The 19,644-nt window shown below is 38.8% G+C and overlaps 1 protein-coding gene across 3 annotated transcripts; it reads right to left on the bottom strand.

Annotated features, from left to right (window-relative positions):
* Positions 1 to 210: 210 nt before the first annotated feature.
* On the bottom strand, positions 211 to 18,685 carry postna (periostin, osteoblast specific factor a). Of its 3 annotated transcripts, XM_026329187.1 has the most exons (25): positions 17,233 to 17,327; positions 16,978 to 17,067; positions 15,526 to 15,666; positions 14,638 to 14,736; positions 11,150 to 11,214; positions 10,844 to 11,001; positions 10,588 to 10,752; positions 10,330 to 10,476; positions 9,983 to 10,124; positions 8,796 to 9,008; positions 8,556 to 8,690; positions 8,238 to 8,386; positions 7,805 to 7,941; positions 7,375 to 7,505; positions 7,078 to 7,208; positions 5,886 to 5,988; positions 5,723 to 5,790; positions 5,572 to 5,617; positions 5,447 to 5,479; positions 3,304 to 3,801; positions 3,166 to 3,201; positions 1,479 to 1,523; positions 1,180 to 1,266; positions 1,068 to 1,103; positions 211 to 777 (listed from the first exon to the last, which is right to left on the bottom strand). In XM_026329187.1, exons 3-25 carry the CDS (start codon positions 15,639 to 15,641, stop codon positions 722 to 724), a joined length of 2,796 nt encoding a protein of 931 aa, XP_026184972.1. In that variant the 5' UTR covers positions 15,642 to 15,666; positions 16,978 to 17,067; positions 17,233 to 17,327; the 3' UTR covers positions 211 to 721. The 3 variants fall into 3 exon arrangements, with proteins under 3 accessions (XP_026184972.1, XP_026184973.1, XP_026184974.1); XM_026329188.1 differs by lacking the exons at positions 16,978 to 17,067; positions 17,233 to 17,327 and adding an exon at positions 18,352 to 18,685; XM_026329189.2 differs by lacking the exons at positions 1,479 to 1,523; positions 16,978 to 17,067; positions 17,233 to 17,327 and having other exon boundaries at positions 15,526 to 15,766.
* Positions 18,686 to 19,644: the final 959 nt, after the last annotated feature.

Genomic DNA, 19,644 nt, shown 5'->3' with positions numbered 1-19,644 from the left:
ATTATTCTCAAGTTACTGTGTGCATTTTATTTATGTATTATTTATGACTTGTCTTTGAGGAAATTTTATATAATAATGAAACCTGGTTTTATATAGACATAAAAAACTCATAATAATTCAAGATGAAGCTGATGTTCAAAAGCCGAAAACAAATATTTGAGTTTTGTGGAGTAAAACAGTGATGGGAACTGTAAAGAATGACTAAAAACCTTTGAAAAACACGTATTTTTTAATTATCATGTGATAATTTACAGAGGTACAGTACAGCATCTAATGGTAGTAAAATACTGTTTGATTTGTTGTATTCATTAAATGCATCCACTGTACAGAATGCGAGCACCATAAAAAGGTTACAGAAAATTTCCCAAGCCATCTGAAAAAAAAGGAAACTGTTTAAAAAAATTCTCATTGGTAGAATATACCTCATCTTACACCATCTACTCCACAGCATAAATTCATATTTCCCTTGCACACTTAACTTACATGAAGGATATCCTAATGTCATTGCATTGCTATTACACACCATGCCTACCACATACATTATGATCTTGATGGAATAGTCAATAATTATTTGTACTGGTGGTTTGGAAAGAAAAAAAAGCTAAAATTTATCTGATCTTTTGGTCCACAGCTTTTTAGTCCTCCAGCGTACAACCAGGTGCGCTGGAGAAGCATTCAGTCTCTGCATTGAGCCTGAATGTGTGTTCTTTCCCTGTTGGGTTCACTCCCTTGGCTTGTGGTGACGCCTGACCAGCCTTGCTCTCCTTCTCATTCCAGCTGTAAAAGTGTTAACAGAGAGAATCAGAGGTGTGAATGCATACAAAGACAGAAGAAAACATGTCAATTAGGAAAGATAGTAAATGTGAAGAATGGATGGAAGGATGGAAAAATAGATAATGGAAAGAAATTTTTAAAAAATTGCAAACGTAGGTGGAAAACTGGGGTTAGATGGTTCACGTCTGCTATGCATCTTTTCCAGCTGTGTTTATGTGACTTTGGGCTAACTCTTTCTAGTCCGATCCAACATTGATGGTAGTTAATGTGTCATCAAGTAACTATGGTCTTACTTGGAGCTTTCCTGGCAGCAGCATATTGGCCTCCCTCTGTGAAATGAAGAGACAACATTGTCAAATACTGCATTTGGGCACAAACACATGCAAGTACCTCATGAGAATTTACCTTTAATGATTTTTGTAATTCTCTCTGACTCCTCATCAATCAGATTTGGGTTGCCGTGGATGGTGGTGATCTTAGAGAAGTCAGGGCCTGAATGTTCAAAAGAAAACTTTTAGGAATTTGCCACTCATGCAACATCATAAAAGAGGTTGCAACAAAAATAAATAATTTTCTCCTTTCTCCCTAAGTAACCACTTAGCTGTCAGATGATGAATACAGATTTGTAAACATGATTATTTCAAGGATGAAGGGAATGAAATGTGAAAAAAACCTGTATGGTGTAAAGAGCAAGGAGACCCTACCCTCAATGATATAAGGCTCGTACGCCGTGGTGTATCTCGCTCCACCTTCAGACCGGCAGCGGAGAAGGGGGTTGAAAGTCATTTATTGACTTAGCAACTGTACTTACTAACAGACGGACAGACTGACAGGTACATACACCCCGTAAAGCATCTCTGCCACCACCAACACAAAGTCAAGAGCTGATGTGCAATATTTATGAAGACATATGCACTTGCACACATACAGACAGGGTGTGAAGAACAGGTGTGCAGGGGGCGCTCAACTCCAAACAAGCCAGTAAATTCTTTTTAGGCCAATTAAGTTGCAAGATACCAGTGAAGCAGCTGTAGGTGAAAAAGAGTCTAAAGCTCACCTGCCCCTGGTCATGAGTTGGGCACCCCAAAAAAGCATATGATAAATTGCACACATCACACATAAACACGGCACTGTATTAGAAAGACTATGGGTAAAGACGGGATTCTGCTGTCTTGAGTGACAAGAACACAGAGAACGATGAAGTCAGATGCAAAAGTGGTGAGATTGGCAGACATGCACCATGGGCAGTAGAAAAACATGTACAAAAAAACTTGGCTTTATCTTTACATAGCAACATATGCCTAACCCAGTGACAGGCTGTAAATACGAACCTCCTTCCCCCCCTACTACCACTAAGAAAATACAAACATAATAAACCAGAATGAGCTTGTAAAGGTTTGAATGGTGGCTGGCCAACCCTGTCATAATATGTGGTACAATTCCGACTGTTCACCAGAGTGTTACTGTGTAAAACAAAGCCGACTGCCCATTATGAAAGCGTGTTACTATAAATGATTTGTGATTCTCCCACAGCAGGAAGCAATATAACTGCTCCAGCTATTAAAAATTAATTGGTACTTGGTTTTTCTGTTCCTGGTCTACCTCATTAAGAAATTAAAAGTTATTTAGGATTATTTTAAAACATTGTTAAATTTAACAAACTTTCAAACTTTTAGCTTTAGCTGCATATTTAATTAGACAGGTCCAGTCACAAATGCAGGCTGTTTGGGTAAATCGGTCTTTGCTTATCTTCATAAGCTGCAACTTTAAATTTGCTGTTTTGTGGGCTTGTAATGTAGCTATGTCAGACATTTTATGTGTCCTATAATGCCACTGCCAATGCCACATAGGTGAACATAAAAGGATTTTCCATAAGCTTGTTATTTTTTCTTTTTTCTTTCTGCTATGTTTCTGGTATCAAGCCAAACTGCTATCCTTTGAGATAGAAACACAGCTGGAAACCACCATGGTAGCCAAAACAAGCAAGTCACTACGCTAATGACAGTAGTGCTCAATGTTAATATGAGCAGCATAGCTCAAATGTCAACTGTAGCTACAAGACCTACAAAACATCAGTGTTTTTCTGACCATTCCTACAACACAGAAAAGTAAGGATCAGGCAGCTGTTTTGTTTTTTAATGGTACACACAATGCAGTCCTGGTTCTTCTGAGAAGAAAATGCAAGTTTTTGCACCATGAAAATGATATATCAGATGACTTGATGATGGAAATGTGAAACTTAATGTAAATGTTTCACCCTAGATTAGATGATGCTGCTCAGTTAGCTGTGGTGAACAGGACTTTATATGCATTTTTTAAAAGAGCTGTCAGAAGATGCATGAACGTTCTTAGTTCTAGGCTGCCACGTGAAGATGTTTTGCAGAAACTGACCTGTAATTCTCTTCCCATCTGCATCAAACTCTCCACCTGTATTACACAGAAAGGACTGTGTCATCAGCATACATTAAAATCTATGAAGTAAGAATCTGATCAACTAATTTGTTATTTGCAAATGAATGATGAACTTACCCTCAATAAATCTTGTAACCTTGGTAACGGAGGGCTCCCCCTCAATGACCCTGGTTACTTTTTTGACAGAAGGCTCCCCCTCGATGACCCTGGTTAGTTTTGTGACAGACGACTCTCCCTCAATGACCCTGGTTACTTTCCTGACAGAAGGCTCTCCTTCGATGACCCTTGTTACTTTCGTGAGAGAAGGCTCTCCCTCGATGACCCTGGTTACTTTTGTGAGAGAAGGCTCTCCCTCAATGACCCTGGTTACTTTTGTGAGAGAAGGCTCTCCCTCGATGACCCTGGTTACTTTTGTGATGGAAGGCTCTCCCTCGATGACTCTGGTTACTTTCGTGAGAGAAGGCTCTCCCTCGATGACCACCTTAGTGACTGTTGGTTCTGTCTCAATGACTCTTGTTACTTTGGTGATGGTAGGCTCTCCCTCGATGACCCTGGTCACTTTTTTGACAGATGGTTCTCCTTCAATGACCCTGACCACCTTTGTTATATTAGGGTCTGTAGAGAGGGGTAGAGGTAACATGAGCATCTCTTAAGAATGAAAGAAAGAAATGTTATCTTATAACCACTCCTACATATTTTCTGTTATGAGTAAAGGAGGAGGCTAGAGGTACACTATGCAAAGCCATCAAAGCATGTAGAACAAATAGAGGGTTGTGTGTGTGGGATATTAGATTCCAACAGTGAAAAGAGAGGCTTTAATAGCTGTTGTTTCTGTGCTCCATGGTCCAGTGAGCTGAGCTGCTCTCTAGGGACCAATTTAATTTAATGGTGATTCCGAGGCATCACATTACTCTCTGTACACTCACAGTATTTACACATTTTAGTGTTTATAGGTTCCTCACTATTGCTTTTAAAATCAACCAGAAAATAAAAACATTTTTCCAGACAAGATTTGAACTCAATCAGTAAATTCTTAACTGATGATCTCTGTAAAGTCTTTCAAATCCTTTTTTTTGAATCAGCAGCAGTAGAAACCTCAGCCAGGAACATTCTTTTATATTTTCTGTTTCCAAGCTATGACATTTTTCTGTGTGACAGTATTTATATGAGAAAATAGGAAATGAAAGCAAGACAAATGTGTGTTTGAATCAGAGGACTTCTAATCTTTGGCCTGAGGTCCATTCTTACATGGCCCAGTCTGGTAATCAGCCTGACTTTCAAATAAGGTAATTAAGAGATTTTGGTAATTCCTTCATTCACCAAAGTTAAGTCATTAATCATTTCCTAGGAGCCCTAATAGAATTTGATATCAGATGATATCACAACAAAGTGTTTGTACTTCTAGCACCTCTAGTTACTCAAATAAGTGCATATGGATTAAAAATCTACAAGTACCTCCTTCTCTCCTTCTTTCTCTGTCTCTTAAAAAGACATGAATAAGACCTCTTGAGCAATAGTAAACATTTTTCTGAATCCATTAAACAAAAAAAAACTATACTTGTAGTCACTATCACAACTGACTCAAAGAATTATTTTCTTTTTTTTGTCTTTTTGTTTGATGATAAAAGGCCAAAACATGATGCCACATGAGTAGTAGGAAACTGAAAATCTTCACAGCTTTGTCAAGTGTAATGTTTATATTGCTGTAAATTTATAGCATAAAATTTCAACCCCTGAAAACGGCATCCTCTTGAGGTTCAGACTTTTAGCTCTACAGTCCATTTAATGCTGCTAATCACCTTTGAAGACTCTGACTTTATCTCTCCCATGTTACCTAATACATTAAGGCATGCTCCCATCTGTGAGGAAGTACGCTGGACTTAGCTCAACTGAATGAACAACATCCAAGAGTCCTTACTGACCCTGCCATGCTTTGACAGCATAATTACCTCATCCCTAAAGGAGCTGATTAAATATGTCAAGAGGTCCAAGAGGACTTAAGCAATTGTGAGAGTGGATAATCAGTGGAACAAAAAATAGGTACCAGGGACGAAGACTAAAGAGGGCGATGACATGCATGTAATATGCACGTGAATGCAGGGTGGATTTCACTTTAGAGGACTTGGTCATTCTTAACAAAGATCATTGATTAGACTCAGAGGCAGTCACATTTTTCATAATCTTTGTTCTTGATAAATCAATTCTCAGACTAAGACTAATTCAGAACCTTCAGTCATGTGATTAATAACAATGGTCTTACCTGTTTCAATATAATGAGTTGTAATGGTCCTCTCTGTGAAGTAACAAAGTTAGTTTTAACATGTGGCAGTAGGAATAATATTACAGAAAAATATACACAGTGAGTTTGACACTGAGAAAACTTACTGATGAAGGTGAGTGGGATCTCAGCATAAGAAAATCCAGAAACAAACTAAAGAACAAAAAATTGAATGGAAGGGGTAAGTCACTGGACAAACAAAGCAGAAAAGTTGAGCAGAACAGCTTCACAGATGAGTTTTTTCTTTTTCTTTTCTACCTTTATCTGGATGTACTTAATCAGCTTCTTCAGCAGGACCAGGAGGTCCTGGCGGCCCACAGGAAGGTCTGTAAAAAATATACATAATCAAAACAACATGACATAATGCTTTGCAGCACAGAGTGCACATTGCATGAATATATGGTAACTATACTCTTCTCACCTGCAGGATAGAGAACGTTCTTCACTACATGGACCACGCCATTTGTTGCCATGAGGTCGCTGTTTGGAACACCCACAGAGTTAACATGAACAGAGTTGTTTACCTGGAAAATAAGAACATAGCATGAATATTTATTTTCCAGAGATTTTATTTTGTGAGTTACATGAACTGCTGCCTAAAAAAATGACCAAGCCTTACTTTTTATGATGCCTACAACATCTAAATGTACACTCTTTTCACATGGTTTGACCTAAGAGAGTTTGACATCAGGTGAGATTTAATACAAATCCCAGGCAGTGTGATCCATTGTTTGGAGAGACATCTGGGAATTTTATTTATGATTCATTTCTAGAAACTTAATGGTCTCCAAGGATGTGACTGAAGGTAGAACTCCCTTCTCTACTGCTTCCGCTCTCCCACCTCTCACCCACCAAACTGAACAATATCTCTATCAACTTTCAACCATCATTTCAACCTTACCCCACCATGAATCCTGGCCCACTCTTTTTACTGACAGAGACCTGAATAGCTCACGCTCCTGTCATTGTATTATCTAAAAGAAGCTTTTATGTGTCCATAAAGGAAGTCTTGTAGGCCTGATATGAGACCTTACCTGATAACCTGATATAACAATAGGAGAATAGGAGGGTGGGGGAAGAGGGGAAGGCAACATTGAGGTAATAGGTGAAATGATAATACAGCTGCTGTGAAGGCTGATGACCAGGAGCAAGGCAGACAGAGAAAAATGTCAGGTGAAGAGTATTAAAACAGGAGATGGGTGTGGTGTGTGAATACCAGTAGTGGGTGTTGACAGAAATGACAGGAATCCAGACAGTATTACTAGTGACTGTTCTCCAGAGATATCCAGTTTTGAAGTCATAGATTATTTGTGGCTGTTTGATGCTATTGTTTAAATAAGACTGTAGGAAAATGGGTAAAGGTCTCACAGTAGAAGATTTGAGAAGCAGTAAAAACTATATGCATGGATGGTCAGTTACAACTTAAAACTCTCAAATGAGCAGGAACAAAATTCTAATCATCTAGTTAAATCTATTGTCACTGTTGCACATCTTGTGCAGAACACCACGTTCTTGATGTACTGAACATCTGTAACGCTAATTAAAGTGTGTCCTTTATATCTTTCTGACAGTTTAGTGACAATATGTAGTTTAGTGACAATATGTATACTTACTGACATAACTTCCAGGTTGTTGCCCTGGAGGGTTTTGAGCAGATTGACAACTCCTCCTTCTAACCCTCCATTGATGAAGATGCCATTACTGAAGTGGTACAGCAGAATGGTTCTCAAAACATTCAAATCACCTGTAATTGACAGCACAACGCACACGATCTACACACTGTGCTGAAAAGCTAGCAGATTTGTCTCTCATTAATCTGGCATCAAATAATTTTATATTTGATGTAACAAGTTCCCAATCTGTAAAAGAACATGCAGGAATGAAGGCGGGAGTAAGTTCATTTAATTTACTTTTGAGCAGACTTAAGTCCTCTTTACTGAGACCCTCAAAGGCATCGTCAGTTGGTGCAAAAATGGTGTAGGAGCCTTCCTGCTTGAGCAGGTCAGTCAGACCTGCGATCTCCATTAATGACAGGAACATCCTGTGTTCACACAATGAACATACATGGCTGTAGCAGTAAAATTAAGCAAAATATGAACAATGTACAGGTGCTCATATTAAGCAAAGTAACACCTGAACATGCTGAACTGAGCAGCAGTGTTTACAGCTGTAAGAGGAAGATGTTATTTTGTTCTAAAGATTATGAACAGATAGTCTCTACAGGTGTTAAAAAGTCAGGACAGAAAATATATTAGAAGCAACAAACAGTGACTACATCGAATCTGATTATAATGCACAAACAAATACAGCAAAAATAAATGTAACATTAGATGTTGTTACTTGAAGCGGCCATCAGCGATCAGGAGCTGGTAGATTGTTTTCTCTGCTGGTTTGATGAAAGACCTCACAAGATGAAGGGCCCCATTGCTTCCCTCCTTACTGCCGCGCACCATGCATGCATTTTCTATGCACACAGCCTAAAAAAAGAGGAACATTGAGAGAGTTTCACATCTGTAGGTCACTATAGAAGTTTGGTATTACCATTTTGGGAAGTGCGACTGTCCTGTTTGATTGCAATTAAACCAAATAAAACAGTTCTACAAAGATGAAGCAACTGATTCTAATATCTGAATCACCAGAGCAGAAACACATTATTGACTTCCATCATCTCTTACTTATCTTTTATTTTCCTGTTCCTTACATGCTCCTTTTTATTTTATCGAATGCAGCAATACACTCACAAACATACACAAGGCAAACACATAGTTCTCACAGTGCGGTAAATGAAGACTCTGAGCAGTTTGCCAGCCAGTGTTTCCAGTTGCTGTCCATTGTAAAGCTCGCTCAGTGTAACTTTCAACTTCAAGATGTGGTTTTCCAGAATGAGTTTCAGCAGGTTCAGGTCTGTTGACATCACTTCATCTGACAAACAGAAAAGTTAGAGATATTTTTTCTCATTATTTCTCTTCGGTGCTCCTGAAATGAGCTAGCATAGTTTTGATCTGCAAATATGTTACATGTCCATTATATCATGCATTTACTTTAGTAAACCACTTTGCTGACCATAAAACTTATTTGGAGATCAACTTACTAGTAAAAGCAGAATTGAGAGGTGCAATGATTGTGTACTCTGTCTTTGGACGCATGGCAGCTGCTAAGCCCAGTTCAGACACCATGTCACTGAACTTGCTCTGGGGCTCTCCCATCAGCTCCAGCACGTCCTTGGCTGATGTGAATCACAGAAACATAAAACAATGGGTATCACAGCAAAACAACATGAGACAAATGATTTGAACTAATGTTAGTGATCAAAATTCAAGATCTGCTTTACCTGAGTCAGGGACGAGCACCTGGTCGATAAGGTGGACGACACCGTTGGTGGTGACAATGTCCTTCTTCAGCACCATCTTGATGCCATTGACTGTCAGACTGTCACCATCACAGCCGATCTCTATGGTTTTGCCCTCTGCGGTCTCAAACACTGAGCCTGACATGATTGCTTCTGAGCACTGGACACTGTTTAACAGGTGGTGCTTCACCAGGGCTGATAGGACAAAGAAATCAAAGTTAGTGGGAGCAAAGTGTGTGTGAGATAGATACAGATGTTTTTTGAAAATGTAGCCGATCAGTTTGCATGCATCAGCTTTAGGGGATGTCTGTAGTTAATTTTGTATCCTAGGATATAATCCAAGGTTTACAGTTATGATCATTACTCAAGACACACACACACACACACACACACACACACACATTTTTTTAGCTCTTGTAGAAATATTGAAGCACTTCTGTCAACGTTTAGATATGGGATTACAACTCAGGCTGAGTTCAATTGTCAAACTAAGCAATCAAATCTGGCCTGCAAAAGCAGTACAATTACAACATGGAAAACTATTCCAAACCCACAGAATTTCAAAGGCAGTCAGTACCACACAGGCCAAATTACTCTGTAGCCCAAATCTTCCCTTGTAAAAACAAGGTACAAGGCTCTGTCTCATCTTTATTTTGGACACTGATGTAACACGGTTGGTCAGCAAAAACCTGTTTGCCAAGTGTCTGAGAATGTATCTGAGATTATATTTGGGTCCAACTGCAAACTGACTTCATGTTAACGTTCTTAATGTTTAGAAGTTCCTGGCTAGTCAATGAGCCAGCAAAAGAGCAGATAAGCTGCCAGTGTGTGGACATGTGATTCCTAGTTTTATTGTAGACAGTCGTGGCCTAATGAAAGCTGCGGGTTTGAGTCTCAGGATTTAATTGTCGGTGGGGTGGGGTGAATAGCCAGTGCCATGTCTATCTTCAATACCTTGACCAAGGGTCTCACCCCAGTTGCTCAAGGTGTGTTCGCTACTGTGTGTGCACTTTTGGGATGGGTTAAATGCAGAGCGTAAATTCCGAGTATGGGTCACCATACTTGGCTACACAAGTCACACAGTATGATCTGTAAACTTGCATACGTGTCTACCTTTTATTCTATAGACTTTGATGGATATCTAAATTTAAATAATATGTGTAAAGTACCTGCAATAACAGCCTTGTCTCCCATAATACGCTCCAGGTAGCCTGGGCTCAATTTGTCAAAGGCTTCATTAGTAGGAGCAAACAGAGTATAGTGACCAGGTTCTTCCAGCTTGTCCATCATACCAGAGGCCAATGCCGCAGCCTGGAAAACAGTGCAGGACATTATGTCTTGTATATGTAACACAAATACTAAATATGGATCAAACTTACTGCTAGAAACCTTGATGATACTATTTTTGATTCAACTGTATTTTATTGTTTTGACACGTTCTTCTCCAGTTCTGAAAGTCAAATGTAATAATATCTTTGAAATGCGATCTACTTAGATAGCTGTGCATTTTATATACACTGAAGGAGGAGAGTTCGTCGCTGTTATCCAGAACGTCCTTGATGGTGTTGCCCACAGCGCTGATAACCCGATCAATGACATGCACCACACCGTTTGTAGCCACCTGGTTACCATAGATGATCCTGGCACAGTTCACTGTAACAATCTTCACAAAAGAAACTAAATTTTATATTAAGGCAAAAGAAGTCATTAAAAAACATTATTCTGTCATGTATCAGTGCAGTCTTGTGCATTTTTACACTGTGCATTTACTAACCCCATTGGGGTAGTGGTTGATATGCAGCCCCAAGTCGTTGTACATGGAAGTTACTTTCATGCCATTTTTCATGTCTTTGGTCAGAAGACGGTGGTTCACCATGTGGAAGTGAAGAGCATTGTACAGTTCAACGTTCACGTTGTTCACTAGTGCAGCTCGGACCCCCTGTGGAAATCACAGCATTACATCAAGGGCACTAATTATGTAATTATTGTATTAAGTTTATTGTAAAGTTTTAAATCTCCAGTCTACTCACAGCATCCAATTGATCCCAGGCTTCATTGCTTGGCGCGAACATGGTGAAGGAACCTTGGCCTTCAATTTCATCTCTCAGCTTGGACACGTCCGAGAATTGTTGTGTGGTTGTAGCTTTCACGAGCCCCAGCGTACCATACACATGGTCAATTGGAGCCACTGAGGGCAATGAAGAGCAATTGGTCATGCTCAGAAACTGGATAGTCTACAGTAGTGATGAATTCAAATTTTAACTTTGAACTAACCCCTAAATAAAATAGTTGCTACACAGAACAATATGGTGAGCCTTGTGATGTGAGCCACCTACCTGCAGAGCATCCTCTCTTGCCCTCCATCTTCATGTACCCAGGACAGCACTCATATATGACCACACTACCCCCCCCCCCCCCCCCAAAAAAAAAAAAAACACAAGAAAACAAAAAACAGGACATGTTACCCCAGTAAGTCATTTCAGCTTATGAAAAACATTAATTTTAACTACTGTAGGTCCAGAGTGTAAAAAAGAACTATTTTTGTTGTAGTATATTCTGCCAGCAAGCTGTACATAGTTTTTGCAACAGAAAACATAAAACATCAAGGTGCAGCACAGGAAGAAAAACAACCTCTAGAGCTGTTGAGACAGTGAAGACATGTGAGACAGAAGAACAAGGCTGCACAAATGACAAGGCTGACCAAATCACAAATCCATAATAGGGAAAAGCACATTTGAAGGTTAGAGCAGAAGAAGTGAGTAAGAACGTATCCAAAACAGCATGCAAGTCAAGAAGTATAAAAATTAACAAGAAAAACACTATTAACAGAAACTTGGCTCATTAAATGCTTTCACAAGAAAAATGGCAGGGAGTGCACAACTCCCAGCAGGCCAATCAGAGAACATATTGGACAAGGCTCAGAAGGAAAGACTTATACAAGACATTGATCTCAAATGAGTCAGCTAGCAACTTTTCCAATATCTCATTCAACACAGAAAATGAAAAGAAAATGAAGAGAAGATGAACAAGAATTAAAAAAAAAAGAAAAAATTAATTACACAGAGAAGCTGTGCATTACTGTTCACAAAGAACTAAGAGAACAATGAGCAAGCATCAAGCTCAGCAGCTCCGAATTGTTTTTCACTCTTTCTTCAAAATGATTGTTGAATAGAATACGTCAGGGAGTATTTTCATATCTCATATAAGTTAGATCCAACAGCATGGCCTAGTTGCACTTCATTGCTGAGTTATGGCTGACTGTGTCAATGAGCCACAGATCAATAATCTATAAAATCTAGTTTTAATCTCAAGATGCACTGCTGCTGAACTATAAGCAGATATTTGTTTGGGTGACTAATACAGGTTAACAATCATCTACCAGCATGTAAACAAGTGAGTCAACCCTGAACACTCACTGACGATCCACCAGCAAGGAGCTGTGGAGTTCCTGTATGCTGGAATAAATTTAGTTGGGATTTGACCCAAAGCATTTTATGTTTTTCATTTGGGGCTTTCAGTGGGTTTGCTAAAGAGGTTTGCTTAAAGAGGTTTTCCTGTGAGCTTATCACATGTTCCCTGCATTTTAGACAGAGTTTTAAGTTTCCTTGCTGTTTTCCAATAAAAACATAGTTTTCTATGTGTTTTCTTTATATGTCCAATGTCCAATCCTATTTGCTTTTCTTTCAGAAATCAACAGCATATATTAGTGCAAAGTGCAAATTACTCCCTTCACAGCACACTTGAAACATACAGTAAACACACACACACACACACACACACACACACGCATGCACACATACACACACAAAGCAACATCACTCTCTTTCTCCCTTCAACTCCCTAAAATGACTCATGTGGTTTAGCAAAACTCTCTACTCTCTCTGAATAGTTGAATTACAGAAAGACCTGGCCAATCCGGTGCATCTAGGCTTTGGGCAGTGTCACTCAGTGAACAAGCTCAGTGTGGCTTCCAGATGAGCAGATTCACAAACTCTGCACCGGTGCACAGACACACACTGTACACTCACACAAAAACACTAGGTGGGATTGTCATTGGCATCAGATAAGACCTTATTTGTGTGCGTTGATTTACTGTATATGAAGAGTGCTTTTCACGTCTCTGATATTATTATAGTGTTACTTTAATAACAAAAAATAAACTTGTTTTTAAACATGTGCATGTTGTGATCGTTTCCTACAGCACATCACAACACACAGGAAATTTCTTCCAACTGGACCTCCAGCAGCTCAGTTCTTTGTTCTTTGTGAAAGTTAAGGCAGTAAGAAATTCCCATGCAATCATTGAAGTTCATAGTAAATAAGTAAATAGCACATTGAATTCACATAAATATACTTTGTTCTTTTTAATAGTGGTTTCTAAGTAATTGAGTACTGGTGTCACTTCAGCTGCTGCACCAGACCGAGGTGAAAGATGGAATGGCCAAATAACCATAGCATAGACTCAGACACCCTTTCCTAATCACTCATCAACACCAAATCCAACTCAGACATAACCACAGCTGGGTGGATTTCCTCCACCGCTGCAGAACAATGGGCTCACTGTGACCGCGAAGAGGGCGAGAGAGGAAAGGTGGGTTTCTCTGGTATTGCTTTGTTTTAAGTTTTGCCCAATTTTGCACACTTTCTTAACTTTTACAACTTTTGATGTCAATGTAAAATATGAAAATGTGAATAGTCTAAATACATATACGTTATTGATTAATTTATGGACATTCATGCTAAAGGGCAAAACAGTGTGCATGTGCAGTAGAGAATGAGCAGGAAAGACCACACTTTCTGCTACGCTTAAGTCACCTACATGGCAGAACAGCTCCAGCTGAGCCTTACACTCCATCAACATCATCAGCTAAACTGCACATACTTTGCCCTAACAGCTACTGATTCTGCACATAATATCACAAAAAATGTTATACTGTATTGAATCTATAAGCAACATAATATTAAAATCCTGGAGAAACCCAAAAATCTAAAACCCAACTCTATGAATCCTGAGACATAACTTTACTTAAACCAGCAATATTAAAATAAATAATCACTGTTGAGCATAGTTTACAACATCAACTGGTATACAACAGGGTAAACCCCCAGCCTGCAGGCTACACAGCATGCTCATACTTGTGAAGGAAGGGAGGGGTAGGTGAGAACAATGAAAGACAAAGATAAGCTATTGTCTATAAAATATGTGTTTATGTGTAGTTAAAGGAGAAATTGAAATTTTGTTGTAAACATTAAATGTGTATGTATACTGAACCAAAGTGTTATGAAAAATGGTATGATGTATCTAGGGTCTTTTGTTTTCATGTTTGAGAAAACTCTCAAACTGTAAAAAGTCATATTTAAACTCATGTGCTGGGGAATATTCAGCAATCATCATCATGATCTCTGTATACTGCTGAAGACATTGAGACAGGTATGTGTGAATAACCTGAGGGTCTAGTCAGCTGGGGTCATACAAAGCCGACCTTTGTACCAGGTGTGGAGATTAGGGCAGGTGTGAAATCCGTGTATAGAAATGTTGTGTATTTAACGTTCATGTACACTGATCAATTGCCTGAAATCAGGAATAATTTAGTTTGAATACCAACACTGTGCCCTCCTCCACCCTTACATGTAAGAATGCATTATTATCATGTTCCTTCTGCTGGAAGTCTTTGCTGTTGTTTATTTGCAGGGTATGTAGAAACTGGGAGTGGTTTGCACACTGGTGAAGGCCAGCTGAGTTCTATGCAAATGAAATTAAAAAACCAAACATGTAATTTATTTATCCATTCAATCAAGATGATATCAGATGGTAAAAACTTACGCCTTTTTGCCACATATGGAGCGTTTGTACCAGTTGCTACATATGCTGAAATACTTCTTCTTGGTGCTCAGGACCTGCTGCAGAGCACACACATTGGGCCTGTGACAGGAGGAATGGGGGAAGAGAGAGGGTGATGAGGGAGTGACAAAGAAAATAAGAAGCAGGGCCCAAAGGAAGTGCAGGTGAATATGGAAGATGGGGAGGGAGAAAGGCAGGTAAGGTAAAGAAAAAAGGATGAGGAGATGAAAAGGGAGGAGGAGAGGGTTGTTGAGTTAGGGTATGAAATAGGGAGGGATACATGAAGGTAAAGAAAAAAATGTCAGTCATACATGCCAGGGTTTATGCAGTGTTTCTTGACTGTGACGATACAATCTTACTTTGTCAAATCACATCACTTACTTTGTCAAATCACATACTTAATAAGAAATACTTTCATTTTAAAAATCATTTTCTAAAACATAAAGGAGAAATTTCATAGTACAATCAAAGACAAATTTTATAGGAGAGTGAATGACTGAGACAATATTGAATTTTCCATTGTGGCATGAATCAATATTTTCATTAGTGTAGCTGACTTGTTTATGTGATTTAAAAATGCATTATAAACTAGCAAAAATGTAGAATCTGAATTAAATAATACTATATACTATAATATAATAGGTGCATATCTGACCGCTTGTTAGGAGTAATGCAATTTATCTCTTTATATCTGCAGACAAATGGAAGCAATTTAAATAGGATTATAAAAAAATCACTTTTTCTGATAAATTCTAAACTAAAAAGTTAATAACTGCAAAATGTTTTTTTTCTAAATTTGCCTGTATCACTTCTCTCTTTCTTTCCACTCACACGTTTCTCTATTTCTCCCTCACCCCTGAGGCTCCTTACCCCTCATTCCTGGCTCGTATGCGACTGTGGGTGACAATCTTGTCATAAGCTGAAGAGTCCACACTCCCTAGGGAGCAGAGTGCCACCAACACTAAGGTCACTAGTAGCTGATGCATCCTGGGGAGTTATCAGTCCTCTGTACTGCAAGGGCACAAACACACACTCCAGTTATTTTTCAAACACACACGCACACACACAACTGTACCCCTCAAAAATACACAGATGATATGGAAAAGCGTGCGTGAGAGAGGGAGCTTTTATACCAACAAGTCTCTCCCTCTAACACACACCCATACCCACCCACTCTCTTTTCACTCCCTCTCTGTCTTTTTCATACCATTAAGTCGTGCTTTCACCCACACACACCCTTCTCTTTAGTCAAAAATTCTCCCTCCAGCTTTGACTTGAGCACGAGCTTATTGTTTCCCCTCCTTTATGTTGTTACATGTGAGTTTCTCCTGAATTTCTTTACCCCCATCACATCCCAGAACACCAAGGACACCCTGTGACTTCACATTATTCTACACTCTATGGCAGCCTGTCTCCAAACAATGGATTTTCCTTGAAAAGTATATCTGACTAGTAATACAGATGTTTAGACCCATAAGTTGTTGTGGATTCAGTTACCACCACAAAAGTAAGTATACTTAAAAGAAAACAGATATATAGCAACTAAATTAGCCTCTCCATATTGCACATTTACACATTAAAACAGTCTGATTTGTTTTTAAGGGACAGAAACAAAAGGCCATAAATCAAAGCTAAAAGGTTCATGGTGATGAATCTATGTAGAAGATAATTTAGCACTTTGCTTGAGAGAAGACTGACTATATTTTTATTGTCAATCCCCTGGGATGCGACTCTCCTCCTCATTACTTTTATGTTGGATTCATCATTTCCATGTGTCTTTCCTCCCCTAAATTCCCATGTGTATTCTAGCTCCTCTTATCCATTCATCCTCCCCACTGTCATGTTCATCATCCATCAGCTCAACTCTTTCCCAGTCCCAACATTCTCACAATTACAGCCAGATCAGATAGTGCTTCAAATGAAAAATTCATCATGAAGCAGGCCAAGACATCGTCATGTACAGTCTTGACTTGTGAACATGAGCAGCTACACTTCAAAACATGCAGGTCAGGGTTTCTTGGCGATGTTAATTCAATGAATTAATAGCTAAATCTCTCAGTTTCCTCTACAAATGTGACCACAGGCAGCATATAACCAGGTAAACAGCAGGCAAACATTTGTTCTCCTATACATACATGCATGAGAGATTATCATGTACTGTAGGAGAGGGAGGCAGAAATCAGGGAGATTTTTTTCTTGTTAAAAATAACAGTTTGTGATCAGCAGAAAAGAATTAGGTATATTTTCTTCTTTGAATGATTAACTGAACACACTTAATAACCCACAGCAAATCACAGATTTACCCATTCCTTGTGAACTCACATGGCCTCTCTGATTCCAGGAAGGATGCAGGAAGCTGAGCCATCTCGGCCAAGGCCTCCTCCTTCTGGAAACACTTTCCTGTCTATGATACTATGTTAACATAAACAATATATATATATATATATATATACATATTCAGCCCACCTTACCAGCTATTGATTTCCTTTTTCCCTTTGCTTCCCCTGCACCAGCCTGCTCTAAGCCCCCGAGCACCACCTACATGATAGATTACTGTAAAAGAAAGAAATGTCTCACTTTTCATTTGTCTCTGTTTGTCGGTTTCCATCCCATGATTCCCTTGGAGACGTGTGTTATCTTTTTGTTGCCCACAGACCTGCATAGTCCTCTCCAGGTTGCAGATGGTGATATTGGATCTTAGATCATGCAGAGAGATTGGTAGGGATAAAGCAGAGAGCAGTAACTCCATCCTATAATGACATCTCCCCCTAGTGGGATGTACTCCTCAGTACAGTCATCTGTGAGCTTACTGTAATTACACATTGTTTTCAAAATGTCTTTATGAATGCAACAATACTAAAAAATACACATTTCTATTGGTTATTTTGTTCTCTCAAGGTTGGACATTTGTACAACAAGTTTTATTTACAGACTTCTGTATGATTTGGGCACAAATACTGCAAGTCACCATGTTATTCACTTTAATTTAATACATCTGTTTGAATTTGTGAACCTTGCGTGCGGGTTCTCAGCTTTGATAAACCTCAGTATATGCCTGTAATAACATTACGTGACTATACCAAATATGTGCCTGTGTCTATTTGTTGTAGTTCATGCATTTGTTGCAGCTTGCTACTGTTGCTGCTGAAGCCTAGAGCACAAGGGGAGAATAGATCTGAGAATCAAAAGTGACCACTTTTTCTTTTGGACTAAAGTGTCCTCTATTGACCTGCAAGAAAAGTTTTCAAGGATCATAAATGTTCACACACTGGTCTGCACAATGTAGGGCAGGGTTCATATTTCTTAAACACAGAACTCCTTCAAATTATTCAAATTATTAAAGAACAATGTATGTTCCAGGGTGTTCTCGGTGCTCTGGGATGTGATGGTAGCTGAGAAATTCCTCAGAAGCTCAGATGGAACAACATGAGGGAGGGGAGACAATGCTGGAGGGAAGAGTTTTGACTAGAGAGAGGATGTGTGCAGGTGAGAACATGACAATACACATACCTAGGGGAATTTTAAGCGTTGAGGGGGAAACTGGTGGTTTAGAACAAATCACATCTGTCATGTTTGAATGTCAAACAGTATTTTGAAGTGATAGTCATGATTACATAATACAGAACAAGGTTCAAACATTTTATGGGTATGAGCATGTATAAAATATATGCAAGTTTGGCCAATTTTTCGTCATACGTTTCAACTTCTGTGAATGGTTCAGTGTGGTTGGAAGATCCAACACAGCCCCAGGAGCATTTCAGCACAGCCTTTTGATCACACATGGAGCACAGCTTCATCAGCAGTAGAATATTTCATCGTTTTCTCCCCTGGCTTGGTCACTTAATAGCTGGAAGAAATTACAGGCGACTAAAAAGTACAAAGTGAAGTTTTGTTAAACAGCAGTGTTTTTCTTATTCACCTTTATACAGCGTTTAAGGCATAATAACTGCATCATTTGTTTCTTCATTTACAGTAAGTTATTACCATCAGTTTGGTTACCTGAGGGGAAAGGTCAAATGTAGACAACCTGCTGATAATGTACAATCAAAACATCTAAGATCTAAATATCTAATATCACTTTCATTTTACAGAAAATGGGCAAAAGAGAAATAAAAAAAAATAAAAAAAACAAAACAAAAAAAAAACAAAGCAGGATTTACTCATAACCGGAGGGCAAGTTCACATGTGCGAAACAAAGCCGGACAGATTACTAAAGGCTCCAGACAGGTGTCCCCAGACAGGGGAGATTACAGGCATTGCTGGTTCAATTTCTTGCTCCTATGGTCCTTAAACAAATCTCCCAACTGAAAATAATGTAATGCAATAGACAATCAATTAACCAACTAATGCTGCACATATGACTGGAAGGGGTTTTAGTGTCAGTTATAAAAGCAGTTGCTGAAGTAGTGGAAAATTGCTGGTGGATAATTGACGCATTTACAATGTTCTCCCAGTGTGTGGTTTTGCTGTAATGACTTTTTGAACTAATTGAAAGGCATTTCTGCTGTTAATGGCCATATTGTCAATAGAGAAGTAGAAAAAAGGCTCCTGATTCAATAATTCTGTACAGACCTTGGCCTTAATGCAGTTAATGGATTCATTTTATGCCACTAACTTCTGGAATTCACACTTTTTAAACAGTCCCTACACTCAAAAATGTTCAGTCTGCAGTTGTTAGAGCTCAGACAAACAGTTTGACGTCTAAAGTTTAGTCATCAATCTTTTAAACTTTAAAAAAGTTAAAGTAAAAAGTTAAAAGGATTTATAAGTGCTTCTTGTCTGACAGATGTTCACTAAACTCATGATGTTCCTGTGGAGAATTTATAATGATGAATTTTTAATGTGATGTGCTTCAAAATTTTGCAAAAACACAATACTTACATCAAAACAAATGAATTCTGCCTACCACTGGCCTGTACCTCATTTGTCTTCTCTTAAACTACAGTCTTGAGCAGTGCACCATCAGTGCAAATATAAGTGTTTAAATGT

This window comes from Mastacembelus armatus, chromosome 14, assembly GCF_900324485.2.
Source record: "Mastacembelus armatus chromosome 14, fMasArm1.2, whole genome shotgun sequence".
Classification (NCBI taxonomy): Eukaryota; Metazoa; Chordata; class Actinopteri; order Synbranchiformes; family Mastacembelidae; genus Mastacembelus; species Mastacembelus armatus.
This window is presented reverse-complemented; position numbering and strand designations above follow the sequence as displayed.

Coding starts and splice junctions, on each gene's coding strand:
- postna (XM_026329188.1), bottom strand. CDS start 15,641: ATGCATCAGCTACTAGTGACCTTAGTGTTGGTGGCACTCTGCTCCCTA. Junction 11,215..14,637: donor TCCATATGTGGCAAAAAGGC/GTAAGTTTTTAC, acceptor GGGGGGGGGTAG/TGTGGTCATATATGAGTGCT. Junction 5,791..5,885: donor GAACGTTCTCTATCCTGCAG/GTGAGAAGAGTA, acceptor TATTTTTTACAG/ACCTTCCTGTGGGCCGCCAG.